This window comes from Saimiri boliviensis, chromosome 10 (assembly GCF_048565385.1).
Source record: "Saimiri boliviensis isolate mSaiBol1 chromosome 10, mSaiBol1.pri, whole genome shotgun sequence".
In the NCBI taxonomy this organism is placed as follows: Eukaryota; Metazoa; Chordata; class Mammalia; order Primates; family Cebidae; genus Saimiri; species Saimiri boliviensis.
Genome location: NC_133458.1, coordinates 58,548,687 through 58,572,442, shown reverse-complemented (window position 1 = coordinate 58,572,442; position 23,756 = coordinate 58,548,687). Strand labels below are relative to the sequence as shown.

At 35.3% G+C, this 23,756-nt stretch overlaps 1 protein-coding gene across 7 annotated transcripts in view; it reads left to right on the top strand.

Moving 5' to 3' along the window:
* CACNA2D1 (calcium voltage-gated channel auxiliary subunit alpha2delta 1) overlaps window positions 1–13,255 on the top strand; it is a 486,450-nt gene extending 473,195 nt beyond the window's left edge. For 5 of the 7 annotated variants that reach the window (XM_074379330.1, XM_074379328.1, XM_074379329.1 and 2 more), the window contains 2 exons: window positions 244–326; window positions 9,147–12,083. In XM_074379330.1, the coding sequence (XP_074235431.1) occupies window positions 244–326; window positions 9,147–9,263 (200 nt within the window). In that variant the 3' untranslated portion in view covers window positions 9,264–12,083. Of the gene's footprint in view, window positions 1–243; window positions 327–9,146 lie in introns of all 7 variants that reach the window. The other 2 variants (XM_039472910.2, XM_074379327.1) reach the window with 1 other exon arrangement.
* The last annotated feature ends 10,501 nt before the right edge of the window (window positions 13,256–23,756 follow it).

Sequence of the window (23,756 nt, the reverse complement as noted above, 5' to 3'; positions counted from 1 at the left end):
GAATGGATTCCTCACTCAAAATTTCATTTGAATGTCAAGAATAATTATGCCGTACACGCCCCAGAAAAGGATAATTCACAGTTTAGTTCTTTAAATTCCCAGGTACTTGAATTGATTATGTTGGATGAGAGTAATGATGTTTAAGTTTTCTTTTACGTATTTGGGGAAATATATACATTGCCTTGTATTTACTTTTAATCATGTGAAAAAAATGTCATTAGATTCCTTAACAAGTTTCTTTAGCTGATGGTCCAGATCCTTGTGACATGGTTAAGCAACCCAGATACCGAAAAGGACCTGATGTCTGCTTTGATAACAATGTCTTGGTAAGATCACACTTCTACTGAATTAAAATACTATAAATTAATGGTCACTGTCCATAAGAATTCAAGGAGACAAATTGCAATTTTAACTCAAATAATGTCTTAAACATAGTTTTTCTCATTAACATGACATACTTGCTGGTAGATTTTTTCATTTCAGTTGCTTCTTTTATATGCCTTTCCCACAGAAATTGTGCTTTCAAACACAATTCTAATCAGTTTGCTAATAATCCAAGGTCACAAATCTGATTTTCAAGATTAATATATAACTAATAGTAAATGTTAATTATGATATATTTGTTGCCTCCATTTATGTTCCAATCCTGAAGCTATAAAAGTTAATTTTATTTTTATTAGTTATATTTAATCTTCAGTAAACTAAAAAACTTGTTATATAACCATTGTCTTTTTATAGAATTTTCGTTTCTTTTGGATGGTTTTTTATTCTATTACATATTAGATATGTTATTTCCTTTAATTGTAGTAATTTCTTTTTCCAGTGTTTGAAATTAGACCAAGTCAATCACACAGGGTTAGTATGATAAAATATTACAAATCAATCATATTTAACATGTCACTTAAAGATGACTTACTACTTTTCCTATAGTTCAGCTATCTTTCTCTAAGAAATACTATTCTGACTGTGTAGTGATTATATACAAAGCATGTAATACATCAGCTTTATGCTTTTAAAATATTAAACATTAGTTTCTTTCAAAGATGAAGTCCATATAAAAATCTGTCATTTTAACTTATTTTAAATATAATACTTCCCAATTCTGATTCTTCAAGGTGTGCCACCACATGAAGTGGTTTGCACATACCAGTGAGCATCCAACTGTGTAAAGCCTTATCATCTGATAAATTTCTTATTCTAAAAACAGGTCAGAACATCTATTGATGAATGTGCATTTTTAAGAGTTATTTATTTAGAATAGGTTTACCTACTCAAATATGTAGCTGCATTTGTCCCAGAAAGGGTAAAATATTTTCACATAATATTATGCAATTGGATAATATAAATTTTAAAAAGAGCAAAGAAATAAATTCAGTGATAAAGACTAAAAATGCAAGATGGACTAGCCAGTCAATCCCAGTTATCTCTGTGAGGAAATATTGATCATTCCTCTTGCTAGGGAAAGTAATTCAACATTGCAACTAAGGTTTTTTTTAAAATCATTAAAACATATAAAGTACAGGTATGAGGATTCCTGTTACTCTGTCTACCACACCTTAAAGAGGTTTGCCCATGTAAAATTGTTTCCCAAAGAATGTTTTACAAAGGGCCAAGGGTCGTGTCACTCATTAGAAAAACTTCACTCATCAGCTATATGTCACTAGTTTTTCACAGCAGGAAGATTAAATTCAGGTGAACTTGAAAAATGATACAAAAACTCTGTTGCCCAAAACATCATTCTCAGAGGCTGTATCTTTTGATCAGGGCATTAAAAAGATTTAACCAAGACGAAAATGTTCAACAATTGAAGTTCCTATAAATTATTATTCGGTTGTGTGTGAAAGTACAGCTGCTCCTCAGTGGCTTGGTGTGCTCATAATACCTTGTGTTTCTTTAGTAGTAGAGTATTTTGGTAATGCTTATTTGCAGTGGTCACTGTGAATCTGCTCTGGATGGAGGCTCACTTTAACTGCCAGCAAATTGCATGAAATCTCATCTTGTATGTCTTCTTTTCTATGTTTTCTTTCCTTTTCCTGTACTTGCTACTTTGCCCCTTATTAATAGGATCAACTTAAATACACAACGAGCCAGGAGCTGACATCATGGTACAGGCACCATGATGTCAGCTCCTATCTATCTTCATTTTACTGCAAGTTTTCATGTGGTGTGGATGGTCAGTCACTTTCTCTAATTTTTCTTTGTTTTTGGCTTGAAATTTTAGAAAATCAACCACATCCCTAAATCTGAAACATTAATCTTCCTAAAACCAGGTTATTAAAATCTCAGGACCAATATGATTTCAAATGACATGTACATTTCTAATCCTAAATGAAACCATTTCCAATATCAATGTAAAAATCATTTTTTCCATAAAGGTTTTATGTAAAAATTGTCATTGCAGAGGCAGATATACATGTTTCATGGTGTCTTACAAGAACTACCTAACGACAACTTTTAGAGGTGGTTATCTCAAATTAATGGACTCTTTCAATTCTAAAATAATTTTCTAAAATAAATCTAACTTAAATAACTATATTTTACTCTCAAATATTAATATTCTTATTGAAATATTTTATAAGTGCTTCCAGTTTCTATGTTCATCTTATTTAAAATTACATACATTATCTAGCCCCAAATTATTAATTAACCTTTTAAGAAATGTCTGAGTTCTATAATCTATACTGCTAAAGAGATGTTTTGGGGCTTGCATTTGCGTTCCATGCTTCATTTTCTATTTTGCAATTTCTAATGCTCCGGAATCATCATGATTGTGTTACTAGAGCACACACTTCTTTTGTTGTGTTTGTCATTGGTTTCCAGGTAGTCATTGATTAGGAAGCCACTAGATGGAGATGTGGCCATGACTATGAATGGAGTGAATTCACAGGCAGGGCTGTGGTAGAGGATGGGGAGTGGACTAGCAGAAGGAGTCTCAGAAAATAACCTCATTCTCATTTCTTCTGGGATGATAAAATAATGGTTTTCATGGTAAAAGCCTCCAAGTAAAGGAAATGTAATCGCTTTAATAATTAAAAATACTAAAGTATCTCCACATATACATTTTAAAAATTGATATATAGGGAACTATTTGAAATATTATTGATTCCTTAAAGAAGTTCATAGGTAGTCAACCATTACACAAGAAAAGAGTAATCAAATTGTTTCTGTAATTTCCCTTATTTTCCCTTTTGATTCAAAAGTTTACTTAACCTATAAATCTTATCTAAAAGTTCTGTGATTATCAATTACACTAAAAAATATATAAGTATTGCTCTGGAGTAGGCCAGCTCTCTTTTTACTTTTCTCTTGAAAACCTATAGCAACAGCCAGGCACAGTCACTCATGCCTATAATCCCAGCGCTTTTGGAGGCCAAGGTGGGCAGATCACCTGAGGTCAGGACTAGGACTTTGAGACCAGCCTGGCCAACATGGTAAAAACCCCTTCTCTACTAAAAATACAAAAATTAGCCACAGGTGGTGCTGTGTGCCTGTAATCCCAGCTACTCCGGGGGCTGACGCAGAAGAATTGCTTAAGGCTGAGAAGCGGAAGTTGCAGCGAGCCAAGATCACACCACGGCACTCCAGCCTGGGTCACAAACTTTTTTAACCTAAGACCTGCCCCCAACCCCCGAAATAAAATTTTCCTATTATGCAACTTTCTTCCCAGCATAATTATAAATCTATCATGGAAATAATTATATATCACCATGGACTCAACTAGATATTTATGCCAATAATATGCTTTATAAATTGGGTTTGCGTAAAATAGTAAATTTTGACTTGCTTTCTTTGATTAATAAACATTAGGTTTTTCATTTGCTTATCTTTTGTACTTGTGTGTGACTTGAGTCTTCATAAAGCTTGTATCAAGAAGTCTTGTTTGAACAGTTGAGTTTTGATGATGTCCTCGTGGTATGGAGCTTCATAACTGTATATGTATAATCTATCCTTCTGGTATCTATCCTGTTTTTGAAATACTTTTTGGTACCTTAAAAAACACATTTGAGATTCCTTTGTATTACTGTATCACAGGAATACATAATAATATGGAAGATATGTATTTTACATTGACAAGACGTGGTTTCAGTATTTAAAAACATAGTTATCAGTATAGAACAGTGAATCCACTTAGTGCTATTTGAATGTTGATATAATGATATCAAAGGAAGTATTATTTTCTCTGAAACAATAAGTTGGAAAAAAAATCATTACAAAAAACAATGAAAGGTTAGTTGGCAGTTGTTTGCCACATTAAGGACCAATAAAAGTCATGGTCTATGCTCCAATATAGTGTGGCTAAAACTAGCAATTCATGTTGGATTAGGTTCTGCTCACAGGTAAGGTAGAATGGTAGTGTAATTTCTAAAGTCTATCAAAGGGCTCTTGGTACCCTGTAGAGTCCAGAAGGATACAGATTATACGTATACAACGTTGAAGCTCTATACGATGAGGACTTCATCAGAACTCAAGTGTTCAAACAAGACTTTTGATACATGCTTTATGGAGACTCAAGTCACACACAAGTACAAAAGCAAATGGAAAAACCTAACATTTCTTAATCAAAGAAGCAAGCCAATAATCTGAGCATTGAGAAATGTATTATTTTATGAAGCCCAATTTATAAAGCATATTATTGAGTACATAATCTGTCTACATTTGAACAGCTGAATGTGTAAGAGTGTTAAGGCACCATGTAGGAGAACAAACTATTTGCCAGGGGCATTATTCCTATTATTATGCAGTATCTACCTGTCTAAACATTTTTAATTATAGATTTTCTTTGAAGTTGCTGGCGGTGTCTTTAGTACAGACCTCACCTGAATTCAGAAGTCAGTCCATGATTTGATGGATGTCTTCACCAGTGATTTGCCTTTTGAAGGAAATTAAATGATGGCTGTAATTCAGAAAAAAAAGAACAAAAACCTTTTAGCCAAATGACCAGAACATTTTCTTTTGAAAAATGTATTTCTAAATTGATTTAATAAATTAAAAGTTATTAAGCTTGTACCATGTGCAGTTAGTTGTCCTAGGTTCTGAATAGGGGAAGAAAGGCAGAGTAAGAGTTTTGAATTGTAGCCACTGGTAACACATGCTATATAAAGAAAACTTTGCGGCAAAACTGTATGAATTTAACTATGGTTTAGATTTTTTTAAAGAGTAATGACAAAGAAAAAGAATTCTCAGTTGATCTCTTTATTAGCACGGTCTTTTAAGAGAGATTCCCCTATAAGGAAGTCTAATAAAATTAGTTTTATCATATTTTAAATTAAATATATGTCATATTGGCACTGCATTCTTTTTCTGTTTTAAAAAAACAAAGCAGCAATCTGTTATTTTCTACTAAAATAATCATTTAAAAGTCAGACCAATTTATTATATCTGATCCTGGTGTCAGTGGGATTTCAGTTTCTATAGGACAGAGAAAATGCTGAGTTGCTCCCACATCAGTCCACTTGTGATTTAGACTGTATCCCGTAAGAAGACTTGAAATTAGTCTATGAAATACATTACATGGGGTTACATCATGCAAAATGCAAGGGAAGACATGATCAGGAAACTTAAAAGGCACGTTTTTTCAGTGTGAATCGACATGCAGGCTACAGGGACCCCAAATATCTAAACTACCACCTGCCAAATCAAAACAGACATGTCTCATCATCACACAGAGGAAATGAAATAAACACAAAAATAAGAACAAACACTGAAATAAGGGCCAAAGAGAATATTTTTTGTTCCATAACACATTTGTAGAGTATAAAGATGACAAAATATATTCTTAATACACAAATGGGTCTTGTTGTATGGTAAATTTTATTCAAATTAACAGTCACAACTGGGGAGTACTCCTGGTTGAGTGACAATTACTTCTTTAAGTCGTTTCTAAACAGGCAATGTGTGCTGCTTTATTGAGTACCTACTATTCATTTATCAAATAGTTACTGCGTATTTAGCCACTCTTCTGGGTATGCAATACATTTACCCTAAAAAGTGTTTGGTGTTTTTAAAAAATCTGATATTTAACTTTTACTGGTAACCTGTTTTTAATCTGGTTATCCTACCTGGAGAGAAAGGTATCTGAATAAGAAGAACAAATGCAAAGGCTCTGAGATAGTAAACACTTTGGCCTGTTATAGAGAAAGCCAGTGTTATTGAAGCAGAGTGAGTAAGGGGGAAAGATGAGGAGGCAACCAGGCTCCAGACCTCACAAGGCTTTGTAGACCTTAGCCAAGAATGTAGATTGTGCTCTGAGAATGATGAGAACTGTCAAGCAGGAAGTGAAACAATGTATGGTTTTAGAAGACTGCTTTTCGAAAATGTGTTTTTAAAAGGGCAAAGTAGCAGCCATGGGGCAAATGAGGTAGCTTTTGCAAAAGTGGAAGCAAGAAGTAATGGTGACTTGGGCCTGCAGTAATGAGAAGCAGTAGGTTTGGTGATGTATTTGGAAGCTAGACTTAGGAAGATGGATTCCCAGCTGAAACTGCAACTCTGCAAATAATATAAAAAATTAGACATGTGTGGTGGTGGACACCTATAGTTCCAGCTACTTGGGAGGCTGAGGTGGGAGGATCACCTAAGCCTAGGGAGGACGAGATCTTGCCTTTGCACTCCAGCCTGAGCAACAGAGTGAGACCCTGTCTCCCAAAAAAAAAAAAAAAGGAAAAGAATTGGATTTGAGGAAAAGAGAGGAATTGTACATGACTCATAATCTTTGGCCTTATCTACTACTCTGAAATTGCTATTTACTGATATTCAGAAGAATTATATTTGGGGCAAGTCAAGTCTGAAATCCCTGTGAGACATACACAAGGAGAGAGTCGAGATCAATGAATACAGAGGCCAGAGGAGAATACAGGATTGAACATAAAAAGTGTGAGTTATTAGGAAACACATAAAATTTAAAGCCATAGGCCTGGATTAGATCATCTTAGAACAAAGGAAGAAGAGAGGAGAAAAAAGTAACGCCTGGAAAAGTCTAACATTTTAGACAGCATGAAGAAAAGGAGGTCAAGCCAAGGAGAGATACACAAACCAGTTTGAAGAAAAACCAGAAGAGTGTGTTAGCCAAAGATACGTGAGAACGTATTTCAAAGAGAGAATGTCATATGTTTGTCAAATGCTTCTGAAAGGTCAACTAGGATAAAGACTAAGAATTGATTATGATTCTGTTTAGATTTGGGAGATAGATTTGATTGAAACCAAAATATTTTCATAGATTCTTTTCTCTCAGCTTCCTTTCTTTTTAAGAAAAGAGTTCTGCTGCCTTAAAATATAATTAAAGAAATAAATTTTATTCATTTACTATGTGGCATCACTATTAAATCCTCATGAACAAAAAGGGCCAAAGTTCTTAATCTTTGGGAGCTTAGAATCTTTGTAAAATCATTCTGAAAGAAAATTATTCAACCTATTATTTTGATTCTTGGACCATCTACCTTGGATTAGTTGATTCTTTAAAGCTGTTAAATAAATAGTCTTTCAAATAATCCCATCAGAAAGTGGGCAAAAGACATGAATAGACAATTCTCAAAAAAATATGTACAAATAACCAGCAAACATGAAAAAATGTTCAATCACTATCAGGGAAATGCATGTTAAAACCACAGTGAGATACCACCTTACTCCTGCAAGAATGACCATTATCAAAAAATAATAAATGTTGGCATGGATGTGGTAAAAAGGGAACACTTTTTATACTGCTAGTGGGACTGTAAACTAATACAAGCACTATGGCAAACAGTATGGTGATTCCTTAAAAAAAACGAAAAGTAGAAGTACCATTTGATCCAGCAGTCCCACTACTGGGTAACTAGCCAGAGGAAAAGAAGTTTCTTTATGGAAAAGACACCTGCACATGCATGTTTATAGCAGCACAATTCACAATTGCAAAAATATCGGACCAACCTAAATGTCCATCAACCAATGAGTAGATAAGGAAAAAGTAGTAACATTTACATCATGGAATACTATTCACCCATAAAAAGGAATGAAATGGCAGCATTTGCAGCAACCTAGATGAAGTTGGAGACCATTTCTCTAAATGAAGTAACTCAGGAATGGAAAACCAAATATTGTATGTTCTCACTTATAAGTGGGAGCTAGCTATGAGGATGCAGAGGCGAAAGAATGATGTAATGGACTCGGGACTAGAGAGGAAGGCGGGTAAGGGATAAAAGACTACACATTGGGTGCAGTGTATATAACTCGGGTGACAGGAGGTACACCACAATCTCAGAAACCACCACTAACGAAGTTATCCGTGTAACCAAAAACCACCTGCTCCCCCAAAACTATTGAAATAAATTTTTTTTAAAATACAAAATAAATACGAGGTATTAAAAATGAAATTCACTATGTTCAAAGGAATTAAAGGATGTGGAAAAACGTTATCATATAACCTAGGAATAAAAGATAAATAATACATTTGCATTAGGAGGGAATGAAATGAACTACCACGAGACTGTGGGCAAGTAATGTGAGTATATTCATTCTAACATTTCTTGGCCATCTCAAGACAAACCTCTTCCTAGCTTAGCTCTTTATTTTGGATATATCTTTTCAGAGTGTCCTTACATTGTTTTGGATCACATAGATTATTTTTCATTTTACTTTAATTCTCAATGAAGATCCAGATACTATGATTGCACTCTATGTTGAACCTTAGAAATTGGATATAAGAAATAGGGGAAATGGAAATTTATTTCTTAAATTATTTATTTTACCAGTCCCAAACTTTTCCATGTGGAGCATAGTTGCTAAAATCATAATCCTTGGGAATTATAGAACATACTATGAAATTTTACTTTGTGCATTTATAAATGTATAGGATTTTTGATACTATGAAAGTTTTTACTTTAAAATTAGAATATTATTCAAACAGTATTATTATTTTCTTTCATAATCATCAAAAGCTACAACTAAAACTTTAAAGCATTTGTTAAATGATGCTACGGAAATTGCTTTACCCAAAATTCCTCAATGATAAAATCTAGGAGAATGTAATTTATTTGGATTTCAATTAAAGCAGTTTTATAAGGTAAGTTCAGAAGTGAACTAAATATGGATTACTCTGAAAGACATGTTCCTAAGTATTTTTCAAGATTTTCATTTTTCTCTCTCTCTTTTTTTTTTTTTTTTTTTTACAACAGGAGGATTATACTGACTGTGGTGGTGTCTCTGGATTAAATCCCTCCCTGTGGTATGTCATCGGAATCCAGTTCCTACTACTTTGGCTGGTATCTGGCAGCAGACACCACCTGTTATGACCTTCTAAAACCAAATCTGCATAATTAAGCTCCAGACCCTGCCAAAACATGAGCCCTCAATTACATTACAGTAGGGTCAGCTATCAAATTAGACAAACATTAGCTGGACCTATACCATGGCATAACACTAAGGCGCAGACTCCTAAGGCACCCACTGGCTGCATGTCAGGGTGTCAGATCCTTAAACGTGTGTGAATGCTGCATCATCTATGTATAACATCAAAGCAAAATCCTATACGTGTGCTCTATTGGAAAATATGGGAGTTTGTTGTTGCATTGTTGGTGATTACATGTGAAAGGGTTCCCCATACAATTGTTTCTGGATCCTAAGAAAAGTGTTGATATTGACCTGGAATTTTGACTGGCTGCAATTTTACTAAGAAAACTTCTAAGGGGGAAGAAATTATTTTTGCCTTCACTTACTCTTCTGTTAAAAGGTAACTCCTACTTTGAGTAGCAATTGTTGAAATACATAGAGAAAGAGAGAGAGAGAGAGAATTAACATTGGTCTAAATTGTTGAAATATAAATAATGGCTAATTTTCTATGAAAAATTTGCCATGAATAAAATGCCTTATGAAGAACGGCTTCTTTGCCAAAAATAAAACACAATTGATGACCAATCACATTTCGGTGGGGTAAGGAATTAATGGTTTGAAAATAGTAACTAAGAAATTATTAAACTAAAGGTGCTTGAGGGTGAAATTAGAATATGTGACATATTTCCTCATAAATGTAAGCAAGCCCTTAATAAATGCTTCGATGTAATGTTCCTTTTGTTCACAGTACAGTTACGTAGTGCTAGCCAGATATTTTTAAATGCTCTAAGAAAAGCTTGTCAGGGGGGAGGGGGAAATGTTTTTCTTGTGATAAATGAACTTTGGTTTACCAAGGGTATTTTGCATGATGCTGCTGCTATTTTAACTTTTCAGTTTTTTCTCTTACTGTAGAGTGTAGTCATTGAAAAGTTAACTGAGTGACATTATTGTTATGTAAGAATCTGAATCTTGCAGTGTAAATGCACTTAAGTCATCTTTTAACATGTTGTTAAACTACTCTGAATATACTGTGCAATGTAAATGCTGAATGATTGGGGTTAGATAAATGGTGAAATGAGAATTAATGAATTTTATACAGATTTGTGCTTTCGCCTGATAACCTATGTACAGATATTTTAAGTACATAAATCAGATTTGACACATTTATTTTTTGAAAAGTACATATATGTTCGCAATGAAGATTCATCCTAGGTTTCCTCTTTGTTCGTTTCAATAGCAGCACATACAATCCAAAAGTTCCTGCTACTGCTGCTTTTGCCCTTCCGTTCCAAATGGTATAATCCTTTCACCAAAATTTCCATGCAATTTGATAAGGGTTTTACAGTAATCTGAACAAATAGGAAACCTTGAATCTCTATGTATGCACATGAATACTTGATTGTGAATAATAAAAGTTGTTTTTTATACAGCCTCATTGGTGAAAATGGTTAGTGCAGTAAATCAGATATTTCATTATAGATTAATATGGTAGCAGATTATTTATGCTTTTAAAAATTATTTTCTGGAGCAAACTATTTGAAGAAAGGGTAAAAACTATGAATGTGTAATTCTAAGAATAATAACTTTACTGAAGGCTGAAAGTATGGTGATATTTTTTATGATAAAATGCAGTCTTTCTTTTTTTGGGACATGCCAATTACTGGTATGCGTATATGCTGGAAATTTTCTTACATATCCTTTTTAAGTCAAAGTTATTAACATTATCCAGCATGCTTTAATATGCTCCACATATCAAAGATATAACCAATTATTTAGTGTCGTTAAAAAGATAATCTTTGTTTTGTTTTTAGCTTTGCATACATTTGTAATTCCCTTCCATTACCAATATACCTTAGGTACCATTTGTGTACATTTCTTTAAGATGTCTTTTTTATTTAAGAAGGGGGTAGGGGGAAATGGAATCACTTTGCCAACTATCGTTCTAAGAATTGACATCAGTTACCATTTCTAATGCATCGTTGTGACTTTATAGTGTCATTCATAACTGCTATTGACATTTTAGAAAACACCAAAGTGATTTAAAATGTATGTGGAAAAAAACTTCTCACTCTAGTAACAGTGTTTAAATCATGTTGTTTGTTAAATATTTAAAAGTGCTTGTTCAATTTTTGCTGGACTATTTTAAATCATGATAGTGTTGGGAAGGGGGTATCAAAATATAAAATTGTTAGTTTGTGTATATAAACAATGCACATTAAAACAACTGAATTGCTTCCAGCATACAACAAACTACCTTGAAATTATGTTCAAAATCTATTAAATATATTTTCATGGCTAATGTCGATTATATGTTTTCATCAACTGCATTGTTCTTGTATTAATTGTGGTTAAACTTGGCATCTCTTGGCAGGATCCTATTTGATTTCTGTTGCCATCAAAATATATTTACATGCATGAGTTTTGCTATGAACCTTTGTTTTCTGTTATAAAGTTATGTATTATGACAGCCGTAAATACAACTGTAAACCGGATGAGAGCGAGCTCACTAAAAGTTGTTCCCATGATTAATATTAGTCTTTATGCTAATATTTAAGCATACTTTCTTTAAAGACAGTAACACTCATCCCATCAAATTATTAAATTTACTTTTTTCTGTGAGTTCTGTTGACAAGAACTTAAATTATAGCCTGTTATTAATACTGATCAACAACTGAACAGTTCAACAGATCAATAAAAAAGTGTATACACTGCTTTTACTATTATTTAATTTTTGTTATACTCATGTGGCTTAATGTAGTTAGTCACTAAAAGTTCAAATAAGTCTGGCAATGTTGTTGAGTAACAAGAAAGAATCTTGCATTAATGATTTCTTTATATTTTCCTCATTTACACAACCAGCATTACTGCCAAACACCAACCGTGGTCCATATTTGTAACAGGTTTTTAACATGACATAGTTAGCAAGTTTGATTGAAGAGATTTTTAGGTCCTGGGCCTATAAGATTTTAGTATGATCTTTTTTCATGTTTCTAATGCTTGAGGAGTTACTGCTTAACTTGGGGAAAAAAAAAAAACAAAAAAACAGTGTTGCTGCCATTTGTAAGTTTTCCTATAATATTCCTTTTATTAACTTTAAAACTGGCCTTACGGGGTTCAAATAGGCAGTATCCCTTTTAAGTGACCTTTGCAACCCAAGTGTTACTTGCTTATTTGATGCTCTCTTGTATTTTGGATCTCATTTAAATCTTTGTCTGTGACCAACAAAGCTTAAATTTTGTCTTAATTTAAAACCTGAATCTATTCCATTGATCACGTTAGACATTAAAATGTTTAATGGTATAGTCTGACCTAGTGAAATAAAATGGATGTTGTGACTTTTTTTAAAGAAGAGAAGGGAATGACTATTTCACTTCCCCATAGTTTCAAATATTTTTTCATCTGAACTTGTATTGTTTCCCATAGCAGAATGTTAATATTGTTAAATATTCATAGTACATTTCTGTAAAGAGTAAACCAATAAAATGTATTGAGTGCTGGAAAAGTTCCAGATTTTGAAGAATTAGACAACCCTTACCAATAGTTACATCTACCTTATTTCTAGTTCGCACAGTTATCTCAAAGAAATTTCATTGAAACTAATGGGATACTGTCTTGTGTAGATGCCAACTGAGTTTATAATGTGACCTAGTAAAGCTGTCTTTTTTGTTGTTGTGTGAGTGTCAGATCATGCTTTTAGGAATACTTTTATTAAACTACTCAGTGTGCATTCATGCAAAAGGCCAACTGGCTTTTGTGAACAATAAATCTATCTTTTCTCCCCTTTATTATGTTCTCTTGACACTTTTGTGAAAATTAGCCTGAGAAAAACATTTTGTAAAAATTTGTATAATACTGTTATAAAATATTTATAATCCCAGAAAATGTTGTGTTAAATCTTGTGCAAAAACAGTATATTCAGAATAAAAGTTTATCATTTAAAGTCACCACACAGTTTGGGTTTTCTTCCTTTTTAAAGATCCAGTTGAAAGAGACAAATGGTTCTGTCATAAATACATTTTAAGAAGGTAGGCCTTCTTGTGGAGAGAATTGTGGATTGTGGAAATGAAACTTGGGATTAAATAGTACTTTTAGAATTACAAACCTCAACTCACACAAATACAGTCAATCCTTGAACAACATATATTTGAACTGCATGGGTCTACTTATATATGGATTTTTTTCAACCAAATACAGATTGAAAATACAGTATTTGCAAGATGGGAAACCCACATATACCAAGGGACTGACTACTCTCTGTACTCAGATTCTGTGGAACCAGTTTCCAGACTTGAGTATGCATTGATTTTGATGTGGGCATCTTGAAACAATCCCCTGCATACACAGACACCTGTCAATGCACTCGCAACACCTTTACTTAAGTCTAACCTTCTAATGTGCCTTTTTCTTCAAGGCATTTAGGAATGTACTTAGTCAGACTTTGGACTCCTTTTATTTAAAAAAAAAAATACTCCCTAGGCAAAAATAATGTTTCTATGTTTCTTTTCTTTTCTTTGAGACGGAATCTCACTCTGTCACCCAGGTAGGAGTGCAGTGGAATGATATAGCTCACTGCATCCTCTGCCTCCTGGGTTCAAACCATCCTCCTGCCTCAGCCTCTTGAGTAGCTGGGACTACAGGCACCCACCACCATGCCCAGCTAACTTTTGTATTTTTAGTACAGATGGGGTTTCACTGTATTGGCCAGGCTGGTCTGGAACTCCTGACCTTTTGATCCACCCACCTTGGCCTCCCAAAGTGCTGGGATTACAAGCATCAGCCACCATATCCGGCCATGTTTCCATGTTTCTTTAAAGACATTAGGAAAGTATATTAAAAGAAACAAGTTAGAATATCTGACATGTGCATATCTTCTATGCATCTAACACTTGAACAGCAGCCAAGGCAATGAAGTATAAAGATTTTCCCCCCAAAATCCTATTAATTTCCTTATACGCTTATACCAGCTTACCACCTGCCTTCCTATACTCATTTGATAAAGTGACGAGCCCGATACTGTATGGAATCTAGTACAACGTAAGCCTACCCATCTTTTTTCTTTCTGGAGAATTTGAAAAATACCTACGTAGGGGTGGAATGTAGTATGTGGTTACCCATGATGGTGATTACTGGAAAATCTGACCTCCATGTCTGATCAAGACATTTTAACAGTGAAAAAACCTACACAAAAGTGTAAGGTCGATAACATTTGTTTTTTGAACATCTGGATTCGTTCTGTGCCAGTTTATCTCTTCAATCAGTTTTCTCATTCCCCAGAGACCTTCGTTTCCTCTGTCAATCATCTTGATCCCATTCCTGCCTCTTCTCTTGGGACCTTGCTTCATCAGTTCTTTCTCAAGCATATTCCATCCCCCTTCTCAGCAAGCTTCTTTCCCTCTGGCCTAAATGCATTTGGAACACCTCTATCTAAAACAAACTGAACAATCAAACATCCGCCCCTGCCCATTAACCCTTTTACTTCCTAGATTTATAAACCTAGAATTATTCATTTGTACATCCACAAACACACGTTGGTAGTCTTCTCTTTGTGTTATATTAAAGTAGGCCTTAGAATTTTAGATCTGTAAGGCACATTACCTCTGACCACCAGTTTTCACTACTGCTGAAAATTGTTAATTATTGGTGTGAGGTCCTAATATATTCAAGTTCTTGGACATTTCTGAATTCCCAAGTGTTTTGTATCTCAAAGTGAAGTTCCCCACCAGAGCACTTACACACTTTCCTATAAATTAGTATACAACTCAACAATGCCGTTTTATGTTTACTTAATAAATGTACTGTTTAAAAATGTATTTAAGAAGAGAATTTACTATTACTATCATAATTGGAAAATCAATGTAACTTGCTCATTTTAGTAAGTATAGCACATTAAAGTAGATTCACAGCTATTACAATAAGAAATCAACAAATTCACTCAGCATATGCCAGTTGTCACGTGCTACATTTAATAAAACACTTCATCAATGCATTTAGTATAATGAAAGTTTAGGTAGTTTTTGCATAAAATATAAACCTGGACCCAAATATTGGACTGTACATTTTAGTTATTAGTATGTCAAAAAATGTATACTCACGAAGTTTTGTCAAAGTTTGCCTTTTCGTAGATGTGTTCAATTTTCCCCCAAATCATTTATTATACAATAGTTTGGGGGGTATTTGACACATTTTCATTGTTTTAATCTAAAAAAATAAGTTCATCAAGAACTTTATATGTTAAGGATGAATGATTTAAAACATCTTTCTCATACTGTCCTATGAAGTTTCCATGAAAAAAAAAATGCTCCAGATTTTAAAAAATAGCTAATGGATTCTAAGACAGCTCATGCACCTCTAAGTGTACTCTTTTCACAGGAAGCAGCCCAGAGGAATTAAATCCCGTCCAAGGCCACCAGATCCTTTTGTCAAAACTTGACCAGGAATCTGAGTTGGCTGACTGTTAGTAACTTCCCTAGAGTGATTGCAGACACCAGCTCTCCCACACATTGATATAAGGACAATGTATGTATAGGCTGGAGTAAAATGCAAGCTAGGTTTGCCAATTTTCTGTTTTAGGAAGGGATTCCCTTTTCCAGATATTCTTTTCCCTAACTGTTTAAGGAAAAATGATGTTTGTGAAAGTATGGCATTGTCGATTATAACTATTGTAAAGAGCAAAATAAAGAGTTAGCAAACTTACGTTAGTTGTCATTACCTCTGTTTCCCTCCCTCCTTTTTAATTTTATAAGTATAGCGACCTGTAAAGCTTCTCAATCCAGGAACTATAGTACTACCCTAATCCACATTGTGAAGGCAGTGTAGCCACGTGGCCACTGGACTCCTTTGCTTCGATTTAAAACCTGACTTCACCACTTACTAGCTATGGAACCATGGACCAGTAACATAAGGTCAAAAAGCCTCAGTTTCCTCATCTCTAAAATAAAAATAACAGCAACTATATTGAAGGATTGCCCTGATGATTACGTAATAAAATTAATGTGAATAACCTAACATTGAGGCCAGCACTGTGTTAACACTCATCAATGCCATTCACTAGTATTATGAATTGTTACCATGACAATCATCTTCCTGCTACAATCTTCACTTCGGGCTGGAGCGCTAAAGATCCTAATTATCTACATGTATCAGTCTGTTTTGTGTTATATAAAGGAATACCCGAGGCTGGGTCATTTATAATGGAAAGGTGTTTATTTTGGCTCATGGTTCTGCATACTATACAACAGGCATGGCACCAGCATCTGTATCTGCTCAATCATGGCAGAGGGCAAACGGGGAGCAGGCCTGTCATATGGCAAGAGGAAGAGCAAGAAAGAGAGTTGCTAGGCTCTTTTAATCAACCAGCTCTCGCATGAACTAATAGAGCAAAAATTCACTCATTACCATGAGAAGGGTACCAAGCCATTTATGAAGGATCCACCCCCATGACTGAAACACCTCCCAGTAGGCCTGACCTCCAGCACTGGGGACTACACATCAACATGACCTTTGGAGGGGACAAATCTCCAGACTGTATCACTGTGCCATTAATGTGTCATATGAAAGATTCTTTTTTTAACTTTTAGGTCCAGAGTGTATGTGCAGGCTTATTATATAGGTAAGTTGCATGTCATATGGGTTTCTTTTACAGATTATTTCATTACCCAGGTAATAAACATTGTATCTGATAGTTTTTTTATCCTTTTCCTCCTCTTACCCTCCACTGTCAAGCAGAGCCCATTATCTGTTGTTCTCTTCTTTGTACCCATGTGTCCGCCATGAAACATTCATTTATTCTCTATTCAACTGAAGTGTTAGATGTGGACCCTTTATACAAGATAAAGTGACTGCACTGCTGGTCACGATATTAAACATCGGAACCACAAGATTGTTTCCCAATTTTCCCCAGTATAACCAGTGAATCATAAAGTCTTCTCCTTTTTCTCTTCTAAATATTTCAAAAATCAGTCCACTTTTCTCTATCCACCTTCCTAGCAGCCAACAAAAGTTTCACACCTTGATGGTGGGCTCTGAAGTGCTCTCCTTATCTGTAGGTGTTCTCCTACCAATAACATATTTCACCCAGAGTGGTTGTCCTAAAATGCAAATATGCAACTTACCTATGTCACAAACCTGCATATATACCCCAGACCTAAAAGTTTAAAAAATAAAGCTTTCATATGCAGATGCTGTTGCCATGCCCGATGTATAGTATGCAGAACCATGAGCCAAAATAAACACCTTTTCATTATAAATGACCCAGCCTCGGATATTCCTTTATATAACACAAAACAGACTGATACATGTAGATAATTGGAATCTTTAGCGCTTCAGCCCAAAGTGAAGATTGTACTAGGAAGATGAGTGTCCTTTCCTTGAGGAACTACTGGATGAGAATATGGAAAATATAATAAATATTTACAGTAGTGAGATAAGTGCTACTGTAGGAAATAAATGTTATTATAGGAGCTGACATAAAAGTAAACTAGCAAGACCATGCCATGATCTTAAGCTGAAAGAAGAAGGTGGCAATACTGTAAGAAATGGAGAAGAATGTGAAAACCAAAAGACCCACCCAAGGAGCTAGAATGGAAGATGCCGCCGCTGGAGAGAGAAAGAGCCAGGGCCTGAAATTCTCTGTGAGTCACATCGGGTATTTAGGTAACTGAAAGCCACTGAAGAGTTTTAGGCAGAGAACAGTATGATCATATTTGCATTTTAGGACAACCCCTCTGTGTGAAATATGGGTTATTGGTAGAAGAACACCTACAGATAAGGAGAGCACCTCAGAGCCCACCATCAAGGTGTGAAACTTTTGTTGACTGGTAGGAAGGCTGATAGAGAAAAGTGGACTGATTTTTGAAATATTTAGAAGAGAAAAAGGAGAAAACTTTACGAGTCACTGGTTATACTGGGGGAAAAAAAAGGAAAACAATTACTTTCAGGGTTTCGAAGTCCAACATCGTGACTAGCCGTGCAGTCTCCCAAGTTCGGGGAACAAAGGAGGGTGTCCAAGGCAAGGGTGAAGTGGACGGGACAAATCCAGAGGAGAAAATGAAAAATTGCACTTTGGAAATACTGTGAATGAGCCTTTGTGCATTTTTGAGGCTGTGAAGCAGAGAAGACACAAAGATATATATGTCCCTGCTACCCAAGAATATATATACTCGGTGTCATTCTTAACACTGATTGCATGTTAGAAATGCCTTTGGAAGTTTCGTTGTTTTGTTTTACATATTGATACTTAGGTCCCACTCTAATTAATTCAGATTCTCGAGTATTTCCTGCAGCCAGGGTTACACTACCCAGGGGCATGTTAAGTTACAGGAGTGATGATTCAGATGCAGGATGTTTCTGAATTATACTTTATAAAACTACATTTTTTGTGTTTCAGTTTTACATAAACACATTTTATGAGCACTTTTTTTTTTTTTTTTTTTTTTTAGACGGAGTTTCGCTCTTGTTACCCAGGCTGGAGTGCAATGGCGCGATCTCGGCTCACCGCAACCTCCGCCTCCTGGGTTCAGGCAATTCTCCTGCCTCAGCCTCCTGAGTAGCTGGGATTACAGGCACGCGCCACCATGCCCAGCTAATTTTTTGTAGTTTTTTAGTAGAGACGGGGTTTCACCATGTTGACCAGGATGGTCTCGATCTCTTGACCTCATGATCCACCCGCCTCGGCCTCCCAAAGTGCTGGGATTACAGGCGTGAGCCACCGCGCCCGGCATTTTTTAAACACATTCTATAATCCCATTTTAATTTCATTCTTTCTGAGGGCTTTTCTATTTATTTTTCTCTTAGGATCTAGGTTCTATAGTTGCACATACCTGAAATAAAGTTCTCATTGATTGTGGTTGATGTTTAGGACCACGATTAGGATAATTCTTTTTACTAGACATTCTATTCCTATTGTAGTCACATTAAGAATATCGAATGTCTTATATAGTTGCACCACAGATTTCTATAAATATTATCAAAGAGAGCTTTTCAATCATGCTCTTTTTTATAGTAAATGATACCGAACAACAGAATAAATTTAGAAAATGATATAACTTGACAATATGTTTTTTTTACATATCACATTTAATTGAATAATGGCCATATCTTCACAAAATAAAAAGCTAATCAAAACTTTTAAAATCCCACTTAAAAGATGATTATTTCAGATTGATTTCAGGCTGCCTGTTCATCTTAATCTAAGGTCCTCAAAGAAACCTGACTGAGGCAAGAGAGATTGTGGTACATGATAGAAATTCCTAGCTCTACAGTCAGATTTCTTGGGGACACATCCCAGCTCCCCAACTTGGGCATGCTGTATGACATCTCTAAGTTTCTGTTCCCTTTCTGACTTATTTTATTAAGGCCTCTGTTTCTTACCTCAAAAGCTTAATCATTCTGATGCTGATGATTTCAGGAGTACCCAGATAAACATGACATCAAGAAGATTTCTAAGGTATAAAGAATTTATCAAGACCTCAAAATTTTCTCTCTACTGGGCACTAGAAATATAATAATGAGAAACACAAACACAGCATGAGTTGCAGGAGACCACAGGGAGAATATTTGTCCAAAAATTGCGTAAAGAGGCATATATTACTAACTCTAAAATGGTACTATGCAATCAAAAGATCTTGGTAACAAGGAACTGATGGCAGATGAAAGGGAAGAAGCTGATGGGAACTGACCTGGGTTTAGTGACTGAGCTGGGAAGAAAGTGGATGGAAGATTCACACTGCCCTGGGTATCTTCATCCAAATTTCAGTAACAATTAGACATCTGGAGCACAGCAGATATAAATAATGGAGAGGCAGATGGCAATGTTAGCTCTGGGAGAATGTTTGACTTCAGCTAACAGCTTGGGGTATGAATGAAGAAACTTCTCTCACTTACGGGCCAACACTTAAGTTTCCTTCAACAAAAATGCATTACCTCATCCATATTCTCATTTCCTTTCATCAAAAAACTTGAATTTCCTGGGCTAAATTGTCACTTGTCCTCCTTTCCGTTAGTTTTCGGTCTTCTGAAATTTCATCTCAACTTCTCCTCTAAAACTACTTTGGATGATTTCTTAATTCCTCATTCCTCAATCTTAATATATTCTGTCAGTTTCCCTCCTCTTAGAACTCCTACCCCTCTGAGTTCCAGTGCTTCACTGTCTTCTCACTCACCCTCTTCTCAGGATAGTCCCATTCACCTTCCCCTTCAATACTGGTGTTTGTAAACTCTTTACCAATATGATTTTATTACATTTTATGGTTTTCTATCTTCAGCTTGGTCCAAATTTCAATTCAATTGTCATTGAATACTCATACCTAGGAGTCTTAAATATATGGCTAATCTACCATACCTAGAAAATAACTAACATCTTTCTAAATATGTCTTTCTCCTTTTGCCCTATTTCAGGACCTAGTCAGAAAGGCCAAGCCAGCTAAGCCAGAAACTGCAGTGTCATTAAATGACTAAATTCTGACAAGTGTACACCTTGAAGACCTTATGATTTCCCACTGTTTCCCACACCCACTGCTACTTTCTTTCTTCAGACTTTTGTCAACTCTTGCCCAAACCATTTAAATGGCTACCACTTGTTTCCCTACTTTGGGTTTCTTTCCACTTCAATCCACCCCTATGGTATCATTTTCCAAAATTTACCTCTGATCACATCTTCCCCCTTTAAAAAATATTCAGTGACTCCCCATTGCCTATAAAATAAAATGTAAGTGCCTTAGGAGGACATATGATACCAATTAGAAGCAGGCCTCTCGCTACTTATGACTTCATATTCCCCACATTCCCATTCCAACACCAAAAAAAAAAAAAAAAAAAAAAAAAAAATGCAATTTTAACTTAAACCTTACCAAATTACCTAAAGTTTTTCAAATATAGCACACTAATTCATGTTTCAGCAGCTGAACACAACTCCCATGAAGCCTTCTTCTGCCCTCCCTTCTACTGTTTCTTATACTTCAATACCCAGTGTCAACGCTAGCACTCCTCCAGAGTCTTCTGACATTCTGAAGTGGTTGGGCCATTTTCTCTTCTTTTTAAACATAGATTCCATTTTGAATGTTTGCCAGAATTATCTTAAATAACATTTATATTCAATTACTTCCTTTTAGGAAACAAATGGGGAGAGCTTGGAAATAAAGAAAACCCAAATATTTACCAGACACTTCATTCTGGGCTGAGATATTTGGAATGTATCTCTGTTACAATCTATAAAAATGTGGCATACTTTAAAAGTGTGGACTTTAGAATATTTAAAAAAAAAAAAAAACCCTGTTTCAACTGTAGCTTTGATTTTTACTAGTGTGAGCTTAGGGGATCAGAATCTGCAACCGTAAATTGTCACAGCATTTTCTTTGCAATATGTTGGGAACAATCATTAATGATATAGGATGGTCACAAAATAGAAGCAAAATAAATAATAGTAGCTTTTAGTTACATAAGAGCCTAATCTTCTAATAACCATACTGTCTGGTATTGCCGGAATTACAAGAATGCTTCAAGTAGTCAAATATTCGGTTAAATTCTCAATTAAATTTCCATCTAAGTTCAACTCATGGTTACGTGTGACATCTTCCAGAGGGCTTCTTCTACTTTTCCTTCTAATATAACATCATTCCACTTAATACAACCCCATATCAGGTTAAAAAAAACTAATGAGACATGTCAACCTGCATCTCAGACTTATCCATAGCTCAAGGAACTGTCCCTAAATTGTTTTTTTTTTTTTTTTTTTAATCAGAATTCTGGGATTAGTAGAAGTAGGACAGGACAAAGGTAGAGAAAATAGAAGATCAGGTGGCTAGTTTTTAAATAAGAAAGTTATAATGATTTAAAAATTAAAACTAGGATGCCAAGTCAGAATTCAAAAGAAAGTTTGACTTAATACTGAGCTGTTAAGTTTACTCACGGACTTGTTACATTCTCCTAAATTCTAGAGGGAGCAGAGCCTCAAGAAAGACATTAAGTGACTTACAACTCATGGTAAGCAAGACAACTTAGTCACTACATAAAGCGAGGAAAGTTAAGTGGAAAGGATCAACACATTTTGATTTTTTAAAAATTAGGATGAGCAATACAGACAGGGCAAGAAAGTCTCAAGTCCAACTGTTTTCATTTCAATGGTGATTAATACAACATGGCCTGTAACTAGTCAAAATTATGGTGGAGGCCGGGCGCGGTGGCTCAAGCCTGTAATCCCAGCACTTTGGGAGGCCGAGGAGGGTGGATCACGAGGTCAAGAGATTGAGACCATCCTGGTCAACATGGTGAAACCCCATCTCTACTAAAAATACTAAAAATTAGCTGGGCATGGTGGCGCGTGCCTGTAATCCCAGCTACTCGGGAGGCTGAGGCAGGACAATTGCCTGAACCCAGGAGGCGGAGGTTGCGGTGAGCCGAGATCGCGCCATTGCACTCCAGCCTGGGTAACGAGAGCGAAACTCCGTCTCAAAAAAAAAAAAAAAAAAAAAATTATGGTGGAAAATGTTTCTTTAAAGCTTGAATCCTTTACTGCCTTGATATTTCAACCTTTTTTCTGTGGTGAAAAGTCATTGCACCCAAATGGCATTAAACTGGATGAAACAGCAAAATTGTAAAGCAATCTTAACCAATTTATATTATAAATTACACATTATATACCAAATATGTAAGGAAATATAATACCAAAAGAGCTAAACTATAGCCCTAAGTTGATTATTATTAACTATATAATTCATTAAAAGATTTCTGCATACACTTTTATTATTCTGTTTCATTAACAGAAAAATGCTGTGAAATAAAAATCGATAATCAAGAAAATCATGGAAAGAAAAAGCCCAAGAGAATGGTTAAGCTAAACCTGAAAACATACCTTCAAGCTGATCCAAAAAAAACCCAAAAACTGTGCTTTTAAACCATAGTGTGTGTTTCTGAACACCCAAGTACATGTCTTTAAAAACCCTATATAATAGTGATGTCACAGGGCCACTCCACCCCAAGGGACACCACTTAGGGTGTGATGTGGCCTCATCAGCTAGATTGCTGTTGATACGGGCATGTCTGAGTCACTCCCACTAATCCAAAGGAAAGATTACAATCCTGACATGTCTCAGACCCTCCTGAATTTGTCTCAGGAGATACTGAGAGCTTGAAGTCTTACTGAACCACTCATTATGAATCAAGGGCATTTTGATCAATGCTATTGTACTGCTTATATTAAGATCATAGACGCCTCTGTTCTGTGACACCGAAGTATTTACACCACTGTGCTTACACAAGTAAATACTCAGGTGCAACCTTCTCCTTAATCTCTCCTTGTATTGTTATTGCTTGCAAATAATAATCCATTTATTGTTCCTGGAGAAAATTCCAAAAACCCTCTGAACCCTATTCTATTCCCACCTGCCAAGGGTTATTCCTAGTGTTTCAAAATCCTCAGTGACTCAAGTTGTCATTTATTTTGGTATTTCTCTTTCAGGCTA